Source organism: Sphaerodactylus townsendi, linkage group LG04, assembly GCF_021028975.2.
Source record: "Sphaerodactylus townsendi isolate TG3544 linkage group LG04, MPM_Stown_v2.3, whole genome shotgun sequence".
Taxonomy (NCBI): domain Eukaryota; kingdom Metazoa; phylum Chordata; class Lepidosauria; order Squamata; family Sphaerodactylidae; genus Sphaerodactylus; species Sphaerodactylus townsendi.
The window spans coordinates 26,088,950-26,116,641 of record NC_059428.1 but is presented as its reverse complement, the minus strand read 5'-3'; the positions used below and the strand labels follow the sequence as shown (position 1 = coordinate 26,116,641).

Here is a 27,692-nt window from a genome sequence, read left to right as displayed (position 1 = left end):
CCCCGCTAAATGCAATTTCAGCTCGGAGATAGCAGCTGCGCAAAACTTTCCTACCTTTAAGAAATGCCCTTTTCTCTCACTGCCATTCTTTGCCATCTCCCCTGCCCCCCCCCCCCCCCCCGTTATTTTGTCTTATGCCGCTAGCCTAGCATTCAAGATGCAGGTGGTTGCTTGGATGGCTTCACGTATTCCTTCACCACGAACGTCCCCTCCGACGTCATGTTTACACCGAGGAGGTTTATTATTAGCTTCGTGTGTTTCTTTCACACTTCCAGGGGAGTGGGTTTATTATTAGCTTCGTGTGTTTCTTTCACACTTCCAGGGGAGTGGCTGTGTGGTGAGCCTGTGTATGCCCCCCCCCTTTCCCATACAGTTGCATATTATAGTGGGTTGTATAAGACTGAAAACACTCCCCAGCAGTTCCATCCCACCCCCTTTTTAAATTTATTGACTGCGCTCCCCTGTGAGATTCCATGGGCGAGCGGGATGTTTGATCTTTATTGACTTTGCCACTTCAGAGAATACAGAAAATGGGTAAAAACGAAAATAGTAATTGGAAATAGCTCCTGTGGAGGAAAGCTGTCATGAGGCAGATTGATTTGACCAAGGCAGAGGTAGCGATATTGATTGTGAGTCCATAGTGAATTTTGAAAAGAAGAAAAAAAGAGGTCCAGGAGCCTTAATTCTGCCTCTTTTCTTTTCCTTTGTTCCTGAGGGCTGTGACAGAGAGTGAGACAAAGAAATGGCAACTTGGAATGATCCGCTAGGAGAAAGACTGACAAAGGGCTGAAGGAATGTTATCGCTCCTCTTCAGCAATGGCCTCAGTTGAGGGGTGGGAACAGAATTCTTCAAAATCACAGCAAGGTCAATTTTTTCTTATTATTGTGCTACAAAGAATGGTAGAAATTGCTTTTTTAAAACGTTGTCAGGGGTGGGGAGGAAGCAGAACTCTTACAGATGTGGAAATTTCAGCCGCTAATGATGCATTGTGTGTGTCAGTTGCCAGTCAGGAATTGAAAATGTCACTTTGTGAAGTACTTTCTCTGAATTTTTTTTTAAAAGAGAGAAGCAGTGTTTGATCTACATGGAGCCTGTCCTACTTGTAATCTTCCAAGATGGCCACAATCTACCAGGCAAAATGAGCAGTCCACTAGCAGGTTGATAAATCTCTTGTTTTGCAGCCAGGTAGGCCACAGTTATTTGGCTGTGGCAAAAGGCACCCCAGAGGCAAACTCTATGCTGGGGATAATCAGGAAAGGAATTGATAATAAAACTGCAAAGATTGTCATGCCCTTATATAAAGCCGTGGTGCGACCACACTTGGAGTACTGTGTTCAGTTCTGGTCACCACATCTCAAAAAGGATATTGAAGAGATAGAAAAAGTGCAGAGAAGGGCAACGAGGATGATTGAGGGACTGGAGCACCTTCCTTATGAGGAAAGGCTGCAGCGTTTGGGACTCTTTAGTTTGGAGAGGAGACGTCTGAGGGGGGATATGATTGAAGTCTACAAAATTATGCATGGGGTAGAAAATGTTGACAGAGAGAAATTTTTCTCTCTTTCTCACAATACTAGAACCAGGGGGCATTCATTGAAAATGCTGGGGGGAAGAATTAGAACTAATAAAAGGAAACACTTCTTCACGCAACGTGTGATTGGTGTTTGGAATATGCTGCCACAGGAGGTGGTGATGGCCACTCACCTGGATAGCTTTAAAAGGGGCTTGGACAGATTTATGGAGGAGAAGTCGATTTATGGCTACCAATCTTGATCCTCCTTGATCTGAGATTGCAAATGCCTTAACAGTCCAGGTGCTCGGGAGCAACAGCCGCAGAAGGCCATTGCTTTCACATCCTGCATGTGAGCTCCCAAAGGCACCTGGTGGGCCACTGCGAGTAGCAGAGAGCTGGACTAGATGGACTCTGGTCTGATCCAGCAGGCTTGTTCTTATGTTCTTATGTTCTTATGGCTGTGGATCTCCTCAATAGTGCAATGTCAGTTCCCCCATCATACAATAAATCACTAGGCCAGAGCTAGCAGATAGCGATGCACCTGCAAAAGCGAAAGCAATCCCATAACGTTCCCTCTCCCAGCAATGCCATCCTGACATGCAGGTGTGCTCTTTGCAAAGGGAGTACTCTGCCATATTTGTTCATTTTTATAAAGTAGCTCCCTGAATTTTGGGCCTCAAGATGTTTAAAAGACAATTAAACAAGAAGCTCTGGTGTGAACGTTTCCTTTATACTCCTCCTTAATGGTACTTAAGCCCCATCCAGGGGCTAGGGGCGAATTTGCCCACGGGAGTGGCACACAGTTGCTTTGGCGAATTTGCCCTCCCTGGGGCACTTACCTCAGCAGAGGGGTGATTCCTCAGACATGCAGCCGCCACAGCGCCAGACATGATCCCAGCATGTTGGGGGTGAGCAGAGTTGGGGCTGGGGGAGGAGCCAAAGTTAGTTTGCTCCCTCCTGGCCATTTGTCCTGTGGCTGCAGGTTGAGCCACCCTTTTGTGTGGTGTAAGTCTGTTAAGCCCGATGCAGGCTTCTGGGCAGGGGCGGGGGGGGGGGGGGATTTTGAAGCCCTTTTGGGAGTGGCCGGGCAGCTGCAGCATTGGTCTAGCGCCAATGGGGCGGGAGGGGGCAGGGCACCGCAGGGGCATTCTGGGGGCATTCTTCCCCAGGTGCCGCCGCCGCAGGAGTGTTCTGGGGGGTCCGGGTTCAGTATCCCTCGCTCTGCCCTTGAGCTGCAGCACTGCAGCCAGCTGTCTGAACTCATGAATGGGGCTACCCATGTTCCATTTCTTCCCTGGGAATGTTCAGTACATACAACAGGATTTCTGCTGCGTTACAGAGATGGTTGAGATGACTTTTGAAAGTGTATACCACAATAAATGTCACAAAATGCTTGTCTGATGAAGGGACCTCTGACCTTCAAAATCTTACATCTTGAAACTCTGGTTAACTCTGTCTCTAACTCTGTCACCTTAGTCTCTAAGGTGCTACTGGATTGGAATCTAAACCTTTGGAAGAACTGATTGTCAGGGCTGTTCGGCAGTGGAATTCACTGCCTCGGAGAGTGGTGGAGTCTCCTCCTTTGGAAGTTTCTAAACAGAGGCTGGATGAACATATGTCGGGAGTGCTTTGATTGTGTGCTCCTGCATGGCAGGGGGTTGGACTGGATGGCCCCTGGGGGTCTCTTCCCACTTTATGATTCTAACGGTTTTCCTGCAGACCAGCATGGCTACCCCTCTGAAACAAGATGCTTCATTCCTAGGTAATAGGGGGTGGGGTTGTACTGTCATTGGCAGTGCTGTCCTAAGAAAAGTTACAACTCACTAAAGTCAGTTGACTTACAGGGGTGTAAATCTGAGAATAGCCCTGTGAGTTCGCTGTCACATAAAAAAAGCTTTCTTTATGTAGAAAATTAGGTGCTTTGGCCAAGGCTCCCTGACATGCTCGTTTTCCTGCATGTGAGCTCCCAAAGGCAGGTGGGCCACTGCGAGTAGCAGAGAGCTGGACTAGATGGACTCTGGTCTGATCCAGCAGGCTAGTTCTTATGTTCTTATGTTCTTTCTGTGTGTGAGGCGGTAGGACTACTTTGTTATGGGGTGTATAGGGACATCTTAGTACTGAATCTGGATAGGGACAATTTAGTACTGAATTTAGTAATCAAGCCTCTTACCTTGACTCATGTCTCACTATATCCCCCCCCCCCCATTTTTTTTACTTTTCCTTTGGCTGTTAATGTTATTTATTTATATCTGGTGTCTTCTCCCCACAGGGGACTCAGGCCAGCTTACAAGGTTTAAAATGCAGCAGATTCCAATTCCATTCAAATAAATGAGTACAATGCAAATATATCAGTGCAAGGAATGCGGGATCATCCTGTCCTTTACTTGCAGATTGTGATGGACTTTAAGCATCCAGACGGACAGGCAGTGGCAGTGATGTTGCCTCAGAGGAGTTTACTTGTGATGAGTGGGGAGTCCAGATACCTTTGGACCCATGGGTAGGTATTAAATGTTCACATATTAATTATATTGCACACAGAAGACCAGTGAAGCACTAGAATGATGACTGTCTTCCCCTGCCGATGTCAGGAGGGCGTTTTTGGTTTATCCTTGTTAATTTAGATATTTGTACCCTACTGTTCTTCCCCAGAGGAGACTGAAAGTGGTTTACAGCATCATTCTCCCCTTCTCCATGTTACCCTCTCAGCAACAGCCACGTTAGGGAGGTTAGGCTGAGAGAGAGTGACAGGCCACAAACCACCAAGCGAGCTTTCACGCCAGAGCAGAAATTTGGACCTGGATCTCCCAAATCCTAGTCCCAACACTCTCATCACTACACCGCTGTGGTGTAAACAAGCGCCATGAATCTGTGCAGCCCTTTGCAAAGTAAAGTAGGTGAAAAAGGAAGGATTTCCCCCCCTATCACAAAGCTTACAGTTTAAATATTGACATCTGGCTATTGTGTGTGTTGAGGCCCTCAAGTCATTTCCCACCTCAGGTGACCCTACGAATCACTGACCTTCAAAATGACCTATTGTTAACAGCCCTGCTAAAGATGGGCCGTGGCTTCCTTTATAGAGTCAGTCCATCTCATATTGGGTCTTCCTCTTTTCCTGCTGCCTCCTAGCATTGACTTTTCCAGTGATACTTGCCTTCTCATCATGTGAGCAAAGTTGGATAGGTTTTTAAGGAGAGTTCAGGCTTGATTTGACAGCTGGGAAGACAGGGAATAAAAGACAAAAGCCAAGGAAACAGGGAAAGGATATATACAAACACAACTGCATCTAACTGGGGCTCAGTTTCTATCAAGGTCAGGATTAAAGAGGCTATAGAGAAAATGGGGATTTGGAGGGAGGGATTTGGAGGAAGAGAAGAAGAAGAAGAGTTTGGATTTATACCCCCACCTTTCTCTCCTGTAAGGCAGCTTACAAGCTCCTTTCCCTTCCTCTCCCCACAACAGACACCTTGTGAGGTAGGTGGGGCTGAAAGAGTTCCGAAGAACTGTGACTAGCCCAAGGTCACCCAGCAGGAATGTAGGAGTGTGGAAACACATCTGGTTCACCGGATAAGCCTCTGCCCTCAGGTGGAGTCAAACCTGGTTGTCCAGATTAGAATCCACCTGCTCATAACCATGCTGGCTCTCAGCTTGGAGACTGATATTTTGTGGGTGGTGGGGGAGGGAATGCCAGCTATAGGAGACATCAAGGGAGAAGTAGTGGAATTGCAAACTGGAGGAGCAATAGTCACTGGTAGGGATGTTTTGGGCTATGTGGAGGTTCTCTCCCTTTTTTGAATATAGGATAATGCAACTTAGACTTGGGAACATAAATTCTGAAAACTGATTAGAAGTGTGAGATCTTGCATACATAGAGAGGGCGTGCGTGTTTGTGTCTTTTGGCTTGTAATATTTTCCTTGCTGCAGCATATTCTGACAGGTCTGAATTTTAGTTCACCAGCGAAGAAGTCAATAACAGACTGACTGCTTGTCTTGCTGGGAGTCAAGTGCTGATGACTTCGTAGCCAGCTGTTCTGGGGGAATGTCAATGCTCCTCCATCAAAACATTTTCTTTTTCTTCTTGAGGCAAATTCTGCTTTAATGTCGCTGTTCACTGAAGAAAAGGCTCCACAAGAGTCCATTTTGGAATTCTGCAGGATTTCCCCGAAGAATCTGAATCACGCTGTACCCCTCTATTAAACAAACAAGAAAACAAAAGGACAAAACTGATTTTGGAAATGGGCTTCTGCTGCTCTCTGCCTTTGCTTTTTAATTGTTTTCACTGTGAAAGATCTGTTTTTGGTGGAACTGTTCATTCGTTCATGACATTTATGTTTCATCCTCCCCCCCCCCCACCCCGCCCCAAGCTCTTGGTGATGTACATGGATGGGGTTTACCTGTGCTTTTCCTCACAACCACCCTGTGAGGTGATTAGGTTGACAGGGCATGAGTGCTGCAAACTTATTCAGTACACTTCAGCACCTGAGCAGGGATTCCAACCTCTAACCACAGCATAGTTCCTATGTCAGAAACTATTTTTCTCTTCTGAGACCCATGATAGGTTTCCACCCATCTCTCAGCATGTTTCTTCTAGGCACGAGCTTGAAAGAGCTTTACATGTACACACTTCAAATATATAATGGGGTCTGTAAAATTTACCTGGTAACATAATAGCGCTAACACCTGAATCTAAATTTCACAGGGCACAATCCACATCTCTGTCTGAATTCTGTGGCCGTGAAGAGCTCTGTGCTAACAGGGGTTAAATCATTATTTTAATGCCTAAGAGTAACCTGTGAGTGCAGGGGTAAAAATGTCTCCACCCTTTCATAGTTTATAGCAGGAAAGCACAGGCCCCTGTATTCATATCAGAGCATGCACATTAGATCAAGGCAGTTGGTAGTTTTGATCAGCTCCTCTAAGAGCTGAATAAACCTTCCTTCCTTCCTTCCTTCCTTCCTTCCTTCCTTCCTTCCTTCCTTCCTTCCTTCCTTCCTTCCTTCCTTCCTTCCTTCCTTCCTTCCTTCCTTCCTTCCTTCCTTCCTTCCTTCCTTCCTTCCTTCCTTCCTTCCTTCCTTCCTTGCTTCCTTGCTTCCTTGCTTCCTTCCTTCCTTCCTTCCTTCCTTGCTTCCTTGCTTCCTTGCTTCCTTCCTTCCTTGCTTCCTTCCTTCCTTCCTTGCTTCCTTCCTTGCTTCCTTCCTCTTCCTCCTCCTCCCTCCCTCCCTCCCTCCCTCCCTCCCTCCCTCCCTCCCTCCCTCTTTCTTTCTTTCTTTCTTTCTTTCTTTCTTTCTTTTCTTTTCTTTCTTTCTTTCTTTTCTTTCTTTCTTTCCTTTCTTCTTCTCTTCTCTTCTTTCTTCTTCTTTCTTTCTTTCTTTCTTTCTTTCTTTCTTTCTTTCTTTCTTCCTCTTCCTCTCTCTCTCTTCTTTCTTTCTTTCTTTCTTTTTTTCTTTCTTTCTTTCTTTCTTTCTTTCTTTCTTTCTTTCTTTCTTTCTTTCTTTCTTTCTTTCTTTCTTTCTTTCTTTCTTTCTTTCTTTCTTTCTTTCTTTCTTTCTTTCTTTCTTTCTTTCTGTTTATCCTGTCCTTCCCAACTAAAGCTTAGGGCAGTTAACAACATAGAATTACGCTTAAAATTACAAATACATAAATTATTAAAACGTTACAATATCAATAAACAATACTGGTGCCTTGATCATAGCTCTCAGATTATGGTTATCATTTCCACGTTTGGAGAAACCACTTGTTCCCAGTTTGGGGAGCAACCAGATGGTAAAGGTTGGGGATAAGATAGGGTTGGGGAAAAACAAGGAGGGGGAAGGGAAAGGGGGAGATGTATTTAGGGGCTAGATCTATCTCACAAGTTGAAATTGGTGGGAAATAAAACAAACATCCAGTGGCATCTTAAAGACTATGGCAACATTTATTGCCATGTGAGCTTTTGTGTGTAAGAATTCACAAAAAACTTATGCTTGGAATAAATGTTATTAGTCCTCAGGGTGCCACTAGACGTCTGTTTTATTTTGCTGCAGTAGACTAACATGGCTACTCCTCTGGAATTATTGGCTTAGTTTGCAGGTACATCTGCATATGTTTCTCCTTTCCCTGCCTGCTGTTGGGATAATCTAACCATGTTGGAATCTATCCAGTTTAAGCCTGAAAGCCTGAAAATAATCTCAGTAGATGATCTGTACAAATACTAGGTAGCGCAAACAAAGCTTAAAAAGGCAGGAGAAAGGATATTCTTTCACATGAGAAATTGTCCATAGATAACCAGGCACAGGTTCCAGCATTTTACAGGTTTTTAAAGAACTGCTTCAGCAGATGGATTGAATTCGTAAAGCTGTCTTCTGTTGAGTTAGGCCTCAGGTCCATCTAGCTCAGTATTGTCTGTTCTGGCTGGCAACCATTCTTCAGGATCTCAGGTGAGGAGGGGTCTTTGCTTGAACCCGCCTCCTGCAGCCCTTTAATTGGTGATGCCAGAGTTTGAATCAGGGACCTTTTGCATGCAAGTGGATGCACTGAGCCATAGACATTGCCCTAAATATAATTGAATTATATTAAGCTTTGTAAGCAAAAAATTGGTACTCCACCTAAACAGTAACCCATGTTTTATATTTAAGCATCACACCTAGAAAGTTTGATGTTGTTCAGGCATCTGAAGGATGGAAAGTTGGAACTGTCTCTGCAGACATTGGAGATTTAACCTTAAACAAAAGAGGGAAAAGGACATCTTTTACATTCAGAAAAGTGAGAACAACCCCCTGCAATTGTGGTAAGTTTTGGAGCTGCAGGATAACTCTGATAAATCTTGTAGTGATCATGTAGAGAAGTATTGGTTTGGTTTGAAAATTAGAAGCTTCTTCCCCTCTCCTGGTTGCTCTCTCTGCAGTAAAAACTATCCTCTCATCCCTTGTTAGCATAAGCCATGATTAAGAACTGCATATGCACTACTGCTAACCATGGTTAATTATGACCGTGGTTCCATCAGAAACCAGAAGTTGAAGCCATCTTGTAGTGGATTTGTGGACTTCGTGGATTTGTGGATTTGTGGATTTGTGGATTTGTGAACCTATTTATGGCCTCTTTCACACACGCAAAATAATGCGTTTTCAAGCCACTTTCACAACTGTTTGCAAGTGGATTTTGCTATTCTGCAAAGCTTCAAAGAGCACTGAAATCAGTTTGAAAGTGCATTATTCTGCATGTGCGGAATGAGCCTTTGTATTTGAAATATTCACACCCTATCCACCATCCTAATAAAGGGACCCTATATTTTCGAGTCAGCATTAGAGTTGATGCATAAACTATGCATCATAGTTAGAGTTGCTGTATAAACTGTGATTAGTGTTGATAAAAAAGAATGGATGTGAATTTGCTGTGGAGTGAGGAGAAAGGAGCGTTAAGAGCATACATTCGTGAAGCTGGCTCCCAATATACAAAATATGCATTTCTGGAAGACGCTGTCATACCAGTTTGGGGCTTGCGTTGCAGCCCATAAAATTATCAAAGATCAGGAGATTTAATCAATGAAATATGCCCTTAATCATTAAAAATCTGGCTGTTTTAGCAAGCACACTTAACTGTGATGCTGTCTATTCAAGCTTGACTCAGCAATTTCACATTCTGTTGGTAGTCACGTATCTCTTAAGATGCTTTTCCAGAGGTTTCCCTGGACCAAGGACAGGGCCAGTCAGGATCATCCGGCGGGCCGGATGTGGCCCCTGGGCCGTATAATGCCCAGGTCTGGTTTAAACTAATGGATGAGACTTAAAATTGCCAGAGGAGGAGACCTTTTTCCAAAATATGAAGAGTTAATATTTTCATTATTAAAATTCAAAAATGGCAGTGCTGTTTTCAGCTTCAAATACTCTCCTTTGTAAGTAGAAAGGAATATTCTGGTTCAAAATATTCAGTTGCTTTAAAAAAAACTTTTTTTCCCCCTAGATTACCCTTCTGTGTGTGACAGCCAGTGTAAAGACACAGAGCCTGCATTCCCTATCAGTGATAGTGAAGCCTCAACGCTAGAGGAAAAGTACGTCCACGAGGTTTACGAGGAAATTGCCGGGCATTTCAGCAACACTAGACACAGCCCTTGGCCACGAGTGGTTGAATTTCTTAGGGGCTTACCATGTGGAGCTGTGGTGGCTGATGTTGGCTGCGGGAACGGAAAGTATTTGGGAGTTGGCAGCGATTTGTATATGGTAAGGCATCTTGCTGAGAGCATTCTCCCCTCTGCTTTTTATGGAATAATTTATGCAAGAAGCACTGTTTTTTCTAGCAGGAAAGATGTGAATCAATACTTCCTTTCCTAATAAATGTATGAATGCTGATGAATAGTCCCCCACCCCCACCCCAAGAACCCATTTTAGCGCTAGAGTCATAAGGAAAGTAATACCTTTCTAAGCCCAATGTAGTCAGTGGGCTGGGAACAATGTAATTCTTGTTTAGGCTACAAGACTTAGGCCTCTTCCGCACATGCAGAATAATGCACATTCAATCCACTTTCCCAATTGGTTGAAAGTGGATTTTGCTATTCTGCACAATAAAATCCAGCTTCAAAGTACATTGAAAGTGGATTGAAAGTACATTATTCTGCATGTGCGGAAGGGGTTTAAGCAGTGAGTTTCCCCATTCACATTGAATTAGTTTTCTGTATTTCTGAGTAGAATTTATCCAGGTGGTTTTGAATATTGTTTGCTGCCCATACAACTATTATATTATCCATTTTGACTAGGTTATGGGCATCACATCTCATATATAGTGGTAGGACTTAAAAAAAGCCTGGTTATAAGTTTAGACTTTAAGAAGTCTCCTTACTTCCAACTCAGCTACAAGTCTGCAATGTCTTCTGAACAAGGAGGAGGTTTTCTGATAGATGAGATATTTTTGGATACATTTGTATATAGTGATTATCTGATATTTATCATATTCAGTGGAAGCTTCACATGATGGTATTTATTGCACCACTGAGACAGCTGAAATGTTTGGTGTTTTGTTTATTTCATGATACTCTTTGTCTCACTGAATATGTGTTACATGGTGATTGCTCTGTATAAAGTTGGCCACCCCTGGGAATGCTCCTGGAATGCCCTGAATGCACTGGAATGCCCCGAATGCGCTGGCACACTTCCTGCACTGGAGGAATGCTGGCTCAGTGGCAGCTTCCACATCTGGACACAATGGAATTGACTGTGCCCCTGATCCATTCTAGCTTCATTGTCACCTAATGGTAAAGCTTCATGTCTCAGAAACTGTGATAGCACAGATAGTGCAGGAACGTTTTCAAAGGTCATATCAGATGATTAAACAGCTGGAGAGCTATTTGTACATCAAAGAGCTTTTTATAGTTGCTATTTAAAGTCTGGAAAAAGTAAAATAACCTCTGGAGCAAAATTGGCCAAGTTCTATGTTTTTGTGGGTCAGTTTCCTCTTCAGAAGTATTTTGCCACATAACCTAAGCCCCAGGCGGACATTCGGACTCTATAATAATGTCAGTGCTACCGAGCAGTAAAGCACCCCTTAGCTATAGAACACATATACCTGGAAAGTACCGTATATACTCATGTATAAGTCGAATTTTTCAGCACATTTTTAATGCTGAAAAAGCTCCCCTCAACTTATATGCAGGTCATTAAAAAAAATTGTGTGTTTTTACTTTGCTGGCCAGCAGGGGGCGTAGTTTTTATGCTAGCGGCACCAAAATTTCAGGGTACCCTCAGAAGACACACCTGATGATACCAGCCAAGTTTGGTAAAGTTTGGTTCTGGGGGTCCAAGGTTATGGACCCCCAAAGGAGGTGCCCTTATTCCCTATTGTTTTCAATGGGAGCTATTAGTAGATGGGGCTACCCTTTTGAGGGTCCATAACTTTGGACCCTCTGAACCAAACTTCACCAAACCTGGCTGGTCTCATCAGGAGAGTCTCTTTATGATACCAGCCAGGTTTGGTGAAGTTTGGGTCAGGGGATCCAAAGTTATTGATCCCCAAAAGGACGCCCCATCCCCCATTGTTTACAATGGAAGCTAATAGTAGATTTGTCATTTCTGATAATATCCCTCTTAAAATCTAAGTTGGGTTACATTTGGACATACAGATGATGATGAGGAATCCAGTTTTGAAGGATTTTAACTCCTGTGTTTTAGCTTGGTTACTGATTGAGCTAAGGTTTTTGTACTTTTAAGTTACTGTTGAGACCATATTGTTCTTGTTGACCCTCTTTTCCACTTACAGAGCCAGTTTACTGTTTTTCTTTGAAATAAATATTCAAAAACATTTAACCTACTGATGCCTCGAATTGATGTAATTTTATTGGTATCTATTTTTATTTTTGAAATTTACCAGCAGCTGCTGCATTTCCCACCCTCGACTTATACGCGAGTCAATAAGTTTTCCCAGTTTTTTGTGGTAAAATTAAGTGCCTCGACTTATATGCGGGTCGACTTATACGCGAGTATATACGGTACATATAAAACTCAAAATTTAAAAATTAACAGAAGATCTCTCTCTCTCTCTCTCTCTCTTTTTCTCCCTCTCTCAACAATTCGGATTATTGTGCCGTGTAACTTGACAAAAATGTTATTGCATCTTTTAAAAATTGTAGTAGTAAGCACTCAGTTCTTCCATTTTTTTTTGCTCCCTGGGATATTTAGAGAGTTCTGCAGTTCTAAGGAACATTCACCTTCAGGAAGCTGCCAAAGGGTCATACCTAAGAACTTGCAGTTGTGTTTGAGAATTAGGTTTTGGACCTAAGAGGATCACAGGGTGCGTTTCCCTTAATTCAGTGGTTATCAAACTGGATGTTGGGACCCAGAAGTAGAATAAATTCTTTTGCAGGTAGTCAGAAGGCCAGGAGAGGAGAGGAACGGGGTGAGCTGGAAGAAGGGACTATGGGAGGCTTGATGGCAAATTTGGGTTTTCTTCTGCAGAATGTGCAAAATGGCCTCTCAGTGATGCTACATAACGAAACATAAAATTTAAATTCATTTTCTGTTAACTGATTTGAGATTGCTGTATTTTATATTGGAAGTGGCAATTGCTTGTTAATTTGCAACTAGGTGTATCTGAAAACCTCAGTAAATTCACAAGTGGGACTTATTTCAGACAGTTTGAGAACTGCAACTTTAGAACTGCTAGACATGATGCAGGGTAGCTCTAGGAATCACTGTAAACTCTGTGGTAAAATCATAGAGTTTCCTGAGATTTCTAGAGCTACCCAGTGTCACCTAAGGTTTCTCTCAGAAGATACGTAGTGAGGTCCATGACACCACTTTTACATTATTTTTACTTTTACAGCTGCTAGGATTGTTGGGCAGCAAAGATCTATCAGTTGGAAGGCCTGGCAGACTGTTCAGGCTGAATAAAATTGCTGTGGGAGCCGGACCAGATGACTACCCCTGTTTTAGACCACAGTAGCAATATGCACACAAAAATAGTGATTTAAAAGATGATTGTCCTTTTCATGTGTTTTTTTTGGGGGGGGGGGTTCTCCTGTTATTCCTCAACTAGATTATTGCAGGTGCAGGTAGTGGACAGGTTATAAGGACTTCCTGGGGATCAGTTAAGTTCGGTTGGTGGATAATACACTTCATTCTTTCTCTTTCCGTCAGTCATGTTTAGGAATGAACTGAATTGCAGGTAGCTATAAGTACCTGTGTGGTCCCTTGTTTAGCAAATACAGGGAAATTTTTCTTGTTTAAAGATCAGAACAACAACTTGGTATTTATATAGTTTTTTCAGAGTTCAAGGTATTTCAAGCAGAGGAGGGCAAGGTCTGAATCAGATCACAGCTCAGTGTCTTAAACACTATACTGTACCAAGGAGATGTAAGGTATTTGGACATTTCCCCCCGAGAGTGTTTAAATCAACATACTGACAGGAATCTAATTCAAGCATTGTTTGATCACCTTTGATGTGTAAACAACTACCTGTAGGTGAACCCCCACCTTCCATATTGACTAGATTATTAAGAAATCCTCGAACATCTGCTGTGCAATTGCAGAGGATTCTGGGTCATTGCAGAGGATTCTGGGTCATTGCAGAGGATTCTGGGTCACAGGGCTTTCAGAGGCCTGTTAGTCTCACAGTTTTTTGTGTGAACCTAGCACACCAAATCTTCAACTTTGTCTCTCACCTGCAAGGAAAGATGAGTAGTATGTCCTACCTGTCTTTTGGGAAAGCTTTACTGGTTCAGACTGGGGAAACATGCATGCATTTCTAAGAAATTCCTGAGAAAAAAACAAAATAACAAGCTATACTGCCAATCCTAAATGGTCTGACAGACGTCTGGAGGGGCAAAGGAGGCATATTTTTGTTTACTTGGTCTTTCGTCCCTTGGCAGCCCATCTGTCCTTATTAAGATTCTCCAATTTCTCTCCTGAGTGAACTTTTATTCAGGAACCGAAGTCTGCAATGTAGTTAACATCCTCAATGAACTAATAATTATTTCAAGCTATAGCATTCGGGAATAAACACGTCTGCTTATAAATCATTAGATTCCTTCTGGTTTAAAATAAATTGCTGGAAGCAGAAGCATTATAATTCCAGACAGGGTTTTTAACAGCAACGTGTATTTTATAAGTGAGCAGAAGCAGCAAAGATAAACATGTCTGCCAATTACAATGATAACAATAATAAACCTTTCAGTTTGAAAGATTACCAGGTTTTTACAATGTGCAGGCATATAGATAGGTTTTTTTTGGGGGGTGGGAAGGGATACTACTGAAATGCTGCTGGTTCTCTGCCGTGGAAAATAACCGTGGTGAGTTGTTGGCTAACAGTCAGGGTGACATCTTACACAGTTCCCCAAATATCTCTTCCCCAACTACTTGGTTATTAATGTTCTATAAATTATGTTGGATACAGAATCTATTGCAAACATTTGGGGAGAGATTGTCCATATCTTTGAAGCAGGGTATCTTCAATAGGTTGATGACACCCTTCAAAGCATATCACACAACTTATCCACCAGAAAGTGCTGTCTCTATGGTGGATTCCGCATGGACCAAAAACAGCGGTGTGAAACCGGTGTAAAATGGTTTAAAACGGTGTAAAAGGGTTTACACTGTTTTCACACCGCTGTTTTTGGCCCATGCGGAATCAGCCTATGTCTGTTACGTGGCAGAGAGAGAACAAGTCATATTCGGAAAAGTCAGAGGTGATGCTGATCAGCAAGGCTGGAGAATACAGTTTTCCCCACTGTTATGGGTGTGTCCTAATCCTTGACTAAGTCACTTCATTCCAGGAGAGTCTACTGTTCTGATAGAGAGACGTCTTAATGCAGCAGCCCAAAAGTGTATTTTACCATCTGCTGTACTGGTTTTCTACTGTTGGAAAATGTCATTCCCTTTTATTGCAGTCTATACAGCCCCTTCTAGTACTTCAGAAATCAGCCTCTTCATTCACATGTTTTTGCAGCATGTGTAGACCCACCCTTACAGAACAGCTGTTGCTCACATTTGGCAAAGGGGCTGGAATGTTTGCCTGCCTGCCTTCCTGCCTTTGCTGCGTTGGTGTAAACATCCCACTGTGGAGTCTGAGTTGCACAGCGGAAATTGCCCTATCACCCAATAGCATTTCAGCAAGGATATTTCATAGCTAGGGGAGAACCCCATTCTGTAGTGCACGCAGCATGACACCGCCTGCTGCCGCCCACAGGGAGAGGCAGGAGGTGCGTTCACAACCCTGCCGCAGGAAACACATGGTAGCCCTCTACCCACCCCTCCCTTCCTTTCCACCCTCCTAGCCACAATGAAAATTCCCTGACCCAGCCAAGCACAAGCCACTCACACAGGCGTCGGCCATGGGACGGGACCCTCCCGGTGCGTCCCAGCAGCAACCGCCGACATCCCTCGCGCGCGCGCTCCAGCCGCATCCCACCCACCCAGGGAGCCCTGCCACCCTTCTGATCCCCCCCCCAAGCCACAGTGAAGCATGGCCGGGCCCGCTAGTTATGAATAGAAAAGGTAGAATTCCTAGGATATGGACTGCTCAGAGCAGTGACAACAGAAGACAAAAAACTGGGAGCCCCAGTTTGAGTATGTGGCATGGTCTGCCAGAAACAGATGGCCTTCTAGGTTTAGATATGGTGCCTTATTTCTGAAAGATGATGTGACTGGGTATAAGGAAAAACAAAACACTACGTGAAAGAAATGTTAAAGGTCTGATTCAGAACAAATGAAGCTAGGGAATTTTTCTTTCTCTCTCACACAGTGAATGTGTGCTGTCATCTTTTTTGCTGTTTGTGTGCGTTTGCCAGAATTTAATTTGCTTCCTCGAGACTCTCATGCTATTAGTTATAGCTGAGATGTTTCTCTGGGGAGCCACATAATTTCATTTGGTGGCTGAGTTTCAAAATTAGATATAGTTCTCTCTCCATCAGCTTTCTGGTAAGTTCTATCAATCAAGTTTCGGTGGCCTTAAATGATCTAATTCCAACGGATAGAGTTCGTTATTCTGAGGCAAATCTAAATGACCACAGCGGTTTCTTGGTCTCCTCCTGTCCCTTAACTTGGGAGGATAATTAGACTCTTGGGGATTGTGTGTTGCAATTACTACTTTTTAATCTTTTGTCCTGTCTTACTAACTTGATAGAGCAATTGAATTTAATCAAGGCTGGAATGCAGCCACGTTTAGGGATAAAACCAAGCATATTGATGTCTTTCCTGTAAGGCCTAAAGTAATCCAAAACTCCTAGCTATGTCAAACAAGAAGGAGCAAGAGATTAGCGTTCTGCTTCTTCCAAGCCATCCCATTCTTTCCTTCTGAATCTGTATGAATTTTTGAATTCTGGTTGGTTAGCCCTACCAATGTGGTATTAGCTTCTGAAGATATTGCTGAGTTCCATGGAGGTCACATTCCATTATAAATGCAAATGATTGTGTTGGTGCTCTGGGTAAGGTACAGAACTGTCTTATCTGCTGCAGGGCCATTTAGAACATTTTGTTGCCACCTGTGCAGGAAACTTGCTTAATATTTAGATATTTATAGCCTTCTTTTCTTCCCAATGGAGATGCAGTGTGGCTTACGACACCATTTTCCTCTCCTCTACTTTATCCTCATAATAGTCACACTGTGAGGAAGTCTAGGCCGTGACGGAATGACTGCCCAAAGGCCACCCAGTGATCTTCCATGGCCAAGTAGAGGTCAAACCTGGATCTCCCAAATCCTGACCAATGTATCACATTGGCTCTACTGGCTTCTTCACTGCTACAGCCCACCTTCCCATGCATCACTTGTTCCTAGACTCACCAGATTTCTTTGCCTTCTTCATTTTGATATGAGGCAATAAGACGAGTCCTGCTGAGTCAGACCAGTGGTCCATCTAGCCCAGAACCCAGTCCCACACAATGGCCAACCAGCTCCTTTGGAGATCCAACAGCAAGTTATAAATGAATTTAATCATGGCTGAAATGCAGCCTTCCCCTGATGTTGCCTCCTGGCACTGGGAGTCAGAGGTGGACTGCCTCTGAACATAGAGGTAATTGATAGAACTATTCTCCACGAATCTATCTAATCCCCTTTTAAAGATGTCTATGCCTGTGGCCATCACTAGGCAAAAAATTCACATCGCCTGTCTGCCATTTCCCCATCTTCCTTTGGCAATCCCCTTATTCCTTGGTCATCCCAAGGTCCAGTTGCTTCTCCTGCTGGCTTCCTGTTCCAGATATATTTAAAGAAACGTTTATTGTTTATCTTGATGCTTTTAGCAAGCTGCTCCTCAAATTCTCTTTTTGCATGTCTAATTATTAACTTACATTTCTTCTGCTAGAACCTGTTCTGCATTTTGTTCCATTCATTGGAACAGAGCTTCCACTTTTTAAAAGAATCCTCTTTACTTCATATAGCTCCCTTGATTTGTGTTATTAACCATTTGGGTATTATTTTAGCCTTGGCAGTGCCTTTCCTAACCTGGAGGATGCATTCCATCTGGGCTTCAATTAGTGTGACTTTAAATAATTTCCAACCATCCTCTAGAGATTTGACTCTCTTGTGATTCCCTTTCAGCTTCTTTTTAACTATTTCCATCATTTTTGTAAATTCATTTCCTTAACTTGCCCCTTTTCTGCTGCTATGGAGCCTGGAACCGCTGAGCATCCAATTTTTCATTTGATTTGATGTTCTTGCAAAAGTACTGTCCTAGATAAGTTGTCTGAAACTGCCTTAGAGGAAGACCACTTTTGCTTCCTCTGCAGTTTTTATTTTTCTTTCTTAGTCATCTAGCAAAATTTCGTAATCCAGTACACTCCAGGTAGCGGAGAAATATAGTATGAGTCCAAATAAACTGTTCTTCACCAGATCTCTTCAGCAATTTGAGATGACAGGCCACCTTTAAGACATAGAGAAATAAATGCACCACTGTTGATGCAGAGGAACAAATTGTTTTGTGACCTAAAAACAGCACTTTGGTTTTAGTTTGAAACTAGAGTTAGCTGTATAGGGGTGTGATCCAAAATTAGAGCAAATGGGTGTTCGCAGTAACATTTTCAGGGAGCTCCATGAGGAGCTAGATAGCCGGGGTCAGCAATTGTTTGAAGGGGTAGTTAGCACTTCTGGTATGATGAGCAGGGATGTAAGGAATCCATTTTCTCCCAGCAACAGGTATTGTTTTGAAGATGTAATAGATTCCTATTGGAGCGGAGTGAGAATCTGCCTGCGTAACATTGCTACAGAGGCGTAACTTCAAGGGGATGGGGTTGTAGTGAGGGCGTGGCAGGGGCGGGATGGGGCGTTCGGGCACGGGGCGGGGTGGAGGCCGCACCAGTGCACCGTGTGCTTTCCCCCCTTGCTATGCCTCTGCATTGCTGCCAACTCGTTTACCACTTATTACAATAGGCATTTTGCTAATTAATATATGATCCCCACCTTTACTTACTTTCTTAGTGTTCATTGGGGTTCACATCTGCCTTACCAAGAAACCTGTCTCCTGATAGGAGGTAGTTAGTTGTGATCCAGCCCATAGACTCAGAGGGGACATCTAGGGCTTAGAAGCATTGTTGTGTGACCAGGAATTGTGCCTCTTCAAAAAGAGACCTGAAAACAAATAGGAAGCTGGGTGTAGAATAGCCTTGGCTGCGATTTCTCCACCGTCAGGAAATATCACCTACTGATACTCAGAGATTCATCACTGTATTTCTTGGGACCCGTGGCTGAATCTTGGCATTTTGAAAAGGTTGCTGAGTTGAGTCCTTTGCCACATTAAAGTTTGATTTGTTTAACATGTTAAAATGAAATAGCTGCAAATGAGTTCATTAAAATGATATTTCAAATACCCTGATACTCCCAGTGAGAAGGTTACATCTGTGTAACAACATTAAAGCGCAGGTTTGCAGTAATTGTCTATGTTCCGTCATTATGTGCACGCAAGCAGCACTCATAATAATATTTACATCAGAGCCAAATTTAATCAGACACCGATGGACCATTTATAGTTCAGGTAATTGATACTCCAAGGTCCCTTTTCCCCCACTGCAAAAATCAAATCTTTTTTTGTTTGGGGCAGTAGATTCACTTTAATATGTAGGGTAGTAAAAGTAAGCCTGACTTCACAATTATTTGATATAATTTAGATGCAAATGAGGACTTTCATATTCTGGATGCCGTGTGCTTTATTCCTTTCGGTTAGCTTTAGCTGCAGCTCATTACGTTTCCTCAGAGTACTGTGTTGCTTCTTTCAAGGTCATTTCAGCATTGTCTTTTTGATTGAATTCCCACTTCCCAATCAATTTAATACTGTACAGACTTGGGACAGAGTGATTGAAGTCAGTGGAATTTGGTCTGTTTACAGTAATGGAGAGTGTCTTCTCTGTGTCTTAATGAATGTGCCATTATTTTTAGTCAGATAAAGTGACGGTTGGAGACTGTTAATGAAGCACAGTGAGCATACCCTTTTGAAATTGCTGGTTTGGACCTCAGAACGCTTTTGACATAACCGTTTCCTCTTGTAATATAACTTGTTTATTTTTGAGGCTCTTGTGTGTTATTTTGTTGATTATACGAACTGTGTTTTCCGTAATCCATGTTCTTCAAATTGACAGCCTTGTGGTCTCAGATTGAGTGATTTCTTATATTTGAATGTTTTTTAAAAGCGCTTTCCAGTGCCCTGAAGGTTGGCTGCTTTTCTCAGAATCCTCAATGGGACTTTGAAATATGACAGGAAGTGCCAATCTTAGGGGCTGCTCTGTTCTCCAGACAATGATCTCGAGAAACTGCATGTATATTTTGCCACAAAAGAAGAAGGGTTTGACCTTATACCCTGTCTCATATATCTTACAAACTCCTTCCCTTCCACTCTCCATAACAGACACCTTGTGAGGGAAGTGGGGCTGAGAGAGTTCTGAGAGAATTGTGACTGGCCTCCGGTCACCCAGGGGACTTCATGTGGAGGACCATTGCTTTCACATCCTGCACGTGAGCTCCCAAAGGCACCTGGTGGGCCACTGCGAGTAGCAGAGTGCTGGACTGGATGGACTCTGGTCTGATCCAGCAGGCTAGTTCTTATGTTCTTAGGAGTGGGGAAACAAACCCGATTCTCCAGATTAGAGTGTCAAACTCGTGGCCCTCCAGATGTTATGGACTACAGTTCCCATCATCCCCGACAACATAATTCTGGCAGGGGATGATGGGAACTGTAGTCCATAACATCTGGAGGGCTGCGAGTTTGACACCTATGCACTACACCATCCTGGCTCTCATCCCTATCCCGGCTGTGAGTACTTACAACAAACAAGCTGGTGTAACAAGCCAATAAGTCCAAAAAGGTCTGAAGGTTTCTTGCCTTAAAAGTCTCTGCCGGGGTTGCCGTAGGTCGGCTAGCACTTGACGGCACTTTCCACCAAATCTGATCAGACCTGGAGAAAACAAATAGTACTTTTCCTCTGATTAGTTATAAAACGTTTTAGGAAGTCAGGACACTGGATGGGTTTCTAGGAACCTATTAGCAAGTGAATTACCTGTATTTTTGCCTGCATCAGTTCATTAAACTAATAGTGCCTGAGTAAATTGGATAGAAATCTGGGGAACAGCTAGCCACAGAAATTAAATTGGCTGCTGGGAGAACGGGAAATTGAGGGCAAAGTCTTACGGGGGCAATATGCTCGGGAAACATAACCTAAATAACTGCTAGTATCTAAATAATAAGGTGCTACTAGGCTCCTGTTTTATTATTTATATCAGTGGTCCTTAACTATTCCAGATACAGGACCTATGTTTAACTGCAGAGGATGCTGCAAGCATGTGGCAAGAAGTCACAAGATATTCCGGTCATATGACATGTGACAGGAAGAGGAGGAGCCAGGATCTCCAAACTTGCCGGTGCTCGAAAGGTGTTTTTTGCCTTCTTAATGACCAAGAAATCATGTTGCTCTTCCACTACGCATACACAAAGAGGAGGGAGGCATGGTGTTCCTTGGTCACCGTGAGCATTGGCAATAGATTCTTCTAATCTGGAGATCCAGGTTTGATTCCCCACTCCTCCTCCTGAGTGGCAGAGGCTCATCTGGTGAGCCAGATGTGTTTCCGCACTCCTGCATTCCTGCTGGGTGACCTTGGGCTAGTCACAGTCCTTGGGCTGGAACTCTCTCAGCCCCACCTATCTCACAAGGTGTCTGTTGTGGGGAGAGGAAGGGAAAGGAGTTCGTAGGCCACCTTGAGTCTCCTTACAGGAGAGAAAGGTGGGGTATAAATCCAAACACTTCTTCAGAATACAGGGGGTAAAGGCAGTGCTAGAGGGGACAGCAGCCCAGTAGGTGTGATTTTGCAGCCCGCCTGGTAGTCCCAGGCTATGCATTAACTGATTTTAAATCATGCACATCACCTGATCATCTGAAATTAGGCTTTTCATTCCTCCTGTCGGGATGTGGAATGCTCTGTTCCTAAGTTCCACTTCACGCCACTCTAGGCCAGTGGTGGCGAACCTATGGCACAAGTGCCAGAGGTAGCACTCAGAGCCCTCTTTGTGGGCACGTAAGCTGTCATCCCAGTTTGGGCCCTTGACAGCAGCATAACACCAAGGGGGCGAGGGGTGCATTATGCACTGGGCACGTGCCCCTGCAGTTGTGGTGAGGGTATTTGGGGGGCGGGGCATTCCGGGGCAGGGTAGGGGCGTGGAAGGGGCACAGGGCACTCAGGTGCCCCAGGTGCAGTTTCCCCTCGCTCTGCCCCTGGCACTCAGGCTCTAAAAGGTTCGCCATCACTGCTCTAGGAAATTCTTAGTTCCAGTTTTCCCTGGAAGTGATGTAACAGTGCATGTGATGTCATGCATCTCCATATCCCCATCTTTAAACCCCCCACCACCACCACCAGTTGCTAGAGTTGTATTTTAGTTAAATGCTTACTTGACTTTGCAGCTTCATTGGGCAGAAAAGTAGGATATAGATACACTAAACAGATAAACTAACACAACGTACTGTTGAAGGCTTTCACGGCCGGATTCAACTGGTTGTTGTGGGTTTTCCTGTTGCAGTGTGTAACAGACTTCCCTCTGTGATACACTGAAGATGCAGGCAAAACATTAGGAACAAGATTTAACAGACCACGGCCACACAGCCCAGAAAACCTCAACAGCCAAACTAACCAAACAACATTGTGCGTACTGTGCTCTTAGCCCTGAATTTCTTAGGACTAGATTTTTTTTCCTAGGAAATATGTCAATATCACAATTACAGCATTAGCTACCATGCACGGTCCCATACAGCATTACTTCTCCTTTTTTCTGCCTCATTCTTGTCCCGTGAAGCCGCAGAGGGGATTATCACATTTTATCCTACTGAAGATAGAGGTCTCTTTATAATATGAAAAAGGCACATTGCAGTAAATCTTTTCTGGTTTAATGCCTGTCTCTCACCAATAGCTGATTATACAGAATGACTTGTTTACTATTCTCCTGGCACTGAGGGTGGTTTGGGGCCTGGAAGAAATATTCAGAAGTCTGTACTAGGCTCCTTATTATCTGGCTAGTATCTAATTATTTTAGCGGAAAGTAAATACAATAATCTTACAAAAAATGGCTAGAATATGGAGACAAGAACCTCCCATTGAAAAAAGTAGCACCTCCGATACCTACCGTAAAAACTAGAAAAATCCAAAGACAGCTCAAAAACATCAATAAAAAAAATTTAAGCCACCATTTGGATCTGTCCCTCCCTTCAAAGATATTAGGGTGGCATATTTGGTTCTTCTTTTCCCCATTATCTTCACAGCAACTTTGAAGTAGGTTAGGCTGAGACAGTTAATTGCTTGGCCTGGGATCACCTATACCCTTTTCTCAGGGAAAGATGAGAAAGCGGTCATGTGTGCTGTGGCGGAAATTGCAGCCGTGCATGACCACATTTAAAAGTAGGGCAGATTCTCTGTAAAGATTAAAGAAACTTACTTATGCGCCGGCTTTGTCAAAACTATTGTCCTTTGTAAACACAGCAGTTTGATGAAAAGGCTTGTATAGTGCTCCGGATGGCTATATGTACTACTTTTGCTTTATACAGCTGTGCTCGCCATTTTGTTTCCTGTGGCTGTGCGGAGCCCGCAAAACGACAGGCGTAACTATAGAAAGCGAAAGTATCGCTATATAGCAGTGATGGTGAACCTTTTCAAGACCGAGTGCCCAAATTGTAACTCAAAACCCACTTATTTATCGCAAAGGGCCAACGTGGCAATTTAACCTTGATACGGAGGTTTTAGTTTAGAAAAAATTGTTTGCTCTGAAGCACGCGTTACTCAGGAGTAAGCTTGGTGAAGCAACCATGCAACGCTTCGAACAGGTGAATAATGACCCTAGGAGGGTTTACTCAGAAGCAAGGCCAGCCTAGGTGTGTGTATGGGGTGATTTTCCGCTCCCCCCACATGACGAACTCTGTGCGTGTGCCCACAGAGAGGGCTCTGAGTGCCACCTCTGGCACGCGTGCCATAGGTTCGCCACCACTGCTATATAGCCACCCCAAGCTTTTTTTTACCAAACTCTGTGTTTACCATTGCAAAGGATAATAGTTTTGACAAAACTGGCACATAAATAAGCTTCTTAAATCATTACAAATGGGAGGGAAAGGATGATTTGACGATTTAATCTGCATCTCATCTTTCCGTAAGAAAGTGTATAGAATCTAGCAACATTTCATGGTAGAGTGGGGATTTGAACTATGACATCTCAGAGTATAGCTGGAAACTCCAGGAACTAAGCTACACCACTGGTGTAGCTACCACAAGGTAGGGCCCCTATTCGGTCACGTGGGGACAGAAAATCATCCCCACAGCCCTCCATTTCCGCCCTTGGCCAGCCCCGGCCCCACCAGGCCGCTCCTTCAAACAGTGGAGGTTGAAGGAGAGGCCTAGCGGGGCTGCTACAGGGCACCCCTTGGCCACGCCACGCCAGGCAGCCCGGGACCGCTGCTTGCTCAGGTAAGTGGGGCACAAGGGGGGGGCATAGTTACCATGGGATGCGGGGGGCACGAGGGGTGCCATTTTGTCCCGGTACTATTTTCCCCTGTTGTGCCCCTGTTCTATACTGGCTGTTTTAGCAATCAGTCTTTATTATCTCTTTTGTATATATTTTTTAAACCAACATCCCATAATTATTTGAAACAATAGGTATAGTATGATATCATCATTGCCCCTCAGATGAAGAAAACAGATTATGTCAGGATTCAAAATCGTGTGAAAACGCCGTCAATGGGAAGCCAATGTTTGGCCTTCTGCTATCTGTAGGTCACTCCTGCAAAATCAGCTGGGATTGGCATGTCGTTTCTCATCCGCGTCCCTCTCCATTTTCTCTCGCAGCTTGGCTGTGATTACAGCAAGAACCTCGTGGACATCTGTGGACAGAAGGGGCTTCAGGCTTTCGTGGCTGACGCCCTATCCGTGCCAATACGAAGCGACTCCTGCGATGCCTGTATCTCCATTGCTGTGATTCACCATTTTGCTACAGCGGTAGGTTCTGGCCTACAGTTCTTTGCATTATAATAGAAGAGGAGCTGGATAAGTTGTTGCGTGGCACAGCAAAAAAACTAAACTGTTTATTGTGGATGAGTCTGTTTTGGAAGCCTTGCTCAACATCTTACCTGGCTTTCAGTGGCTAGGATCGCGCCAGTATAAGATACTTTGAAACAAATTCAGATTTAATCTGTGGTCTCAGTGCAGCCCCATGCTGGAGACTGTGCCTGCATGGGCTTCCCTATTTGTCAGAATTCTTTTAGCCATTAGCAACAGTAGGGGGTGCTTTCCTCCCTGTGTGATCCATGAAGGTTCCTTCCCACCCAAACCTTCATGTGACTCAGGGAGGTGTGCCCCTTTCCTCCAGTTCCTTGTGTGCACATCAAACGGAGAGCGGATGCTTAAGATTGCCCAGACCTTGTACGTTGATGTCCCTACTTCAGATCCAGAACCAAAGGGCGAGATTCTCAGTCGTTTGTGGAATAGCTCTCCTGATTGTCGCATTTTTTGACTTGGAGCGTCTTTCTGAGTTGTCATCAAATATTTCGTTGAAACCGTCCACAGCTCCTGCCACCTCTAAGAGGGTGGAGAATCTTTACAGAATTACGCCAGATTTGTGTAGTTTTCTATCTATTCATCTGCCTCCATCATCCATAGTCCCCAGTCACTTGCAGACCAGACAGTGCTCTTGCCAACGTTCCGTTCCAGCCAACAAGGAGAGCCATCGTCTTGGCACCATCGGTGGAAAGGTTTATTTTTCCTCTTCCTTGACTTCCATGTAGCCAACTACCAGATCACAATGGCAGGCTATCAGTTGGCCCTATGGAAAGGTCTCACACCACAGGTTGACTTGCTCCCTGATGATATCCACTCATCCTTTATGCGAGTCCAGAGCAAGATGGTGAAACTTTCCAAACAGGAGATAAACGTTGGTCAACATGCAGCCGAGCCAGCCACCTGCATTCTGGCCTCTGCAGTTACTTTGCAACACCATTTGTGACTGAAGACCGCAGCCTTGCCCATTGGGACCGGGGCAGACTTGAGGGCCAAGGAAATATAGTATATATAGAATATACTAACAAGGAAATATAGGCCGAATGCCAAGTACTACGGGTTTACGGCTTTGTCTTCCTACTCAACTGTGACAGCAGACCTACTTTACCAAGGTTTCTGGTTCTAGTCGTACTATGAACAGGGACAGTAACCTGCACATAAGCCTTTTCCACAGTCTTCTGAGGGAGGGAGGGAGGGAGGGAGTGGGGTCGGTCGGTCGGTCGGTCGGGGTCGGTCGGTCGGTCGGTCCTGGTGTATGTGACCATAACACAGGAGGGCGAAACTGTTGCTGTAAAAGAACTTCTCTTGCCAGGCTTCTTGGTCTTTCACCAGTCCCGGACAAGGTGTCAGAGGGGGGAGGGAGAATAGCAATGCTCATCTGGGAGGCTTTCATTAGACTTCATTAGGAAATCTAATACTCTCTCCCAGGAGCTTGATAAGGACTTGAGATTCCTCAGCCATTACAAGCCTAGCAAAACAAAGGAGATTGCCAATTGTTACTGTGAATGGTCTCTGTGCCTTCTGCATTCCATTTGCATTTCACTTCATTATGTCCTGCCTGGTACTTCAATTCATCCCATGTCCTTGGGCCCTGGTTCATAACCTTCTGCGTGTGGCTTGTGAGAACTCAATACATGCATCTACCAAAATGGGCTGAAGTCCACAAAATTCTTGCTAGAATGAAAAAACTGGCTTCTTAAAAGACATCACTGTTTCTTCATCATACCATATTGTGTGTGTATGTGTGTGTGTTTGCTTAGTTCACACCCAACCATCTCACTTTTCTTTTTCCTTGACTAGGAGCGAAGACTGGCCGCTCTTTGTGAATTAGTCCGTTTGCTGAGGCCAGGTGGAAGGGCTCTCATTTATGTCTGGGCTATGGAACAGGAATACAACAAGCAGAAGTCTAAGTATCTTAAAGAAAAAACAGCTGTCAGGGGCCAGATGGAAGGAATGAACATCAACGCATATGACGGTGGTTGCCAATGTTCAGTGAACCCCAGTACAAGCACAAACCAGGCAATCCACCCCAAGCTTCCTGTGCATACCAACAGAACTTCCTTTGACTCCCAGGACTTGCTGGTCCCTTGGCATCTGAAAGGTGGCACAAAGAAAAAAGCAGAGTCGAACAAATCTCATCAACCTCTGTTGAATTCTGCAAACTCGTGTGAACCGAGTCCCGTTTTCTGCCGGTATTACCATGTCTTCTGTGAAGGAGAACTGGAACAGGTCTGCAAAAACCTGGAATGCATAAAGATCAAAGAGAATTACTATGACCAAGGAAACTGGTGTGTGGTTCTTGAAAAGCTGTAACATTATTTGAGGTCCTGAGAGAAAGGTGGTCTATGAATAATGTAAATAAATAAATAAAATTTGATTTGAAATTTGATCTAAATATTTGTTTGCAATGAAGTTTCTAAACCTCAGGTTTTGATGGCGTCCAGTTTTTAATGAAGAATCAAGGGTTGTTCCCCATTTTCCCCAAGTAGCTAACTGGTACAGTTGTGACTTTTGTAATTGGACTTTTTGCTTTGAACCCAAACTGCACAAGTGTTCAACTGGATCCAGGCCTACAGCTACCACACAAGTGGAGCAGAACTCACAGGAGGGATCTTTGCCACCTTCATCTTCTTCCCCATCAGAACATAAGAACAAGCCTGCTGGATCAGACCAGAGTCTATCTAGTGCAGCACTCTGCTAGTGGCAGTGGCCCACCAGATGCCTTTGGGAGCTCACATGCAGGATTTGAAAGCAGTGGCCTGCTGCTGCTGCTCCTGAGCACCTGGTCTGCTAAGGCATTTGCAATCTCAGATCAAGGAGGATCAAGATTGGTAGCCATAGATCGACTTCTCCTCCATAAATCTGTCCAAGCCCCTTTTAAAGCTAACCAGGTTAGTGGCCATCACCACCTCCTGTGGCAGCATATTCCAAACACTATTCTCCTCTACTTTTAAGGCGTCTCAAAGTGGCTTACAAACTCCTTCCCTTCTTCTCCCCACAACACACACCTTGTGAGGTAGGCAGGGCTGAGAGAATTCTGATAGAACTGTGACTTGGCCAAGGTCACCCTGCAGGCCTCGTGTGTAAAAGCAGGGAAAACAAACCTGGTTCACCAGATTAGCGTTTACCATTCTTAACCACTATATCACACTGGCCATAATGGAGAAACATTAAATCAATTAATTCAATGCCATATTTTCTTTAAAAAATTTTTTTTTA

The 27,692-nt window shown here is 44.0% G+C and overlaps 1 protein-coding gene across 5 annotated transcripts in view; it reads left to right on the top strand.

The window, feature by feature from the left end:
• Positions 1–26,868, top strand: part of ALKBH8 (alkB homolog 8, tRNA methyltransferase) — a 60,802-nt gene extending 33,934 nt beyond the window's left edge. For all 5 annotated transcript variants that reach the window (XM_048495484.1, XM_048495482.1, XM_048495486.1 and 2 more), the window contains 5 exons: positions 3,902–4,008; positions 8,123–8,274; positions 9,447–9,703; positions 24,267–24,416; positions 26,274–26,868. In XM_048495484.1, the coding sequence (XP_048351441.1) occupies positions 3,902–4,008; positions 8,123–8,274; positions 9,447–9,703; positions 24,267–24,416; positions 26,274–26,786 (1,179 nt within the window). In that variant the 3' untranslated portion in view covers positions 26,787–26,868. The remainder of the gene's footprint in view (positions 1–3,901; positions 4,009–8,122; positions 8,275–9,446; positions 9,704–24,266; positions 24,417–26,273) is intronic.
• The last annotated feature ends 824 nt before the right edge of the window (positions 26,869–27,692 follow it).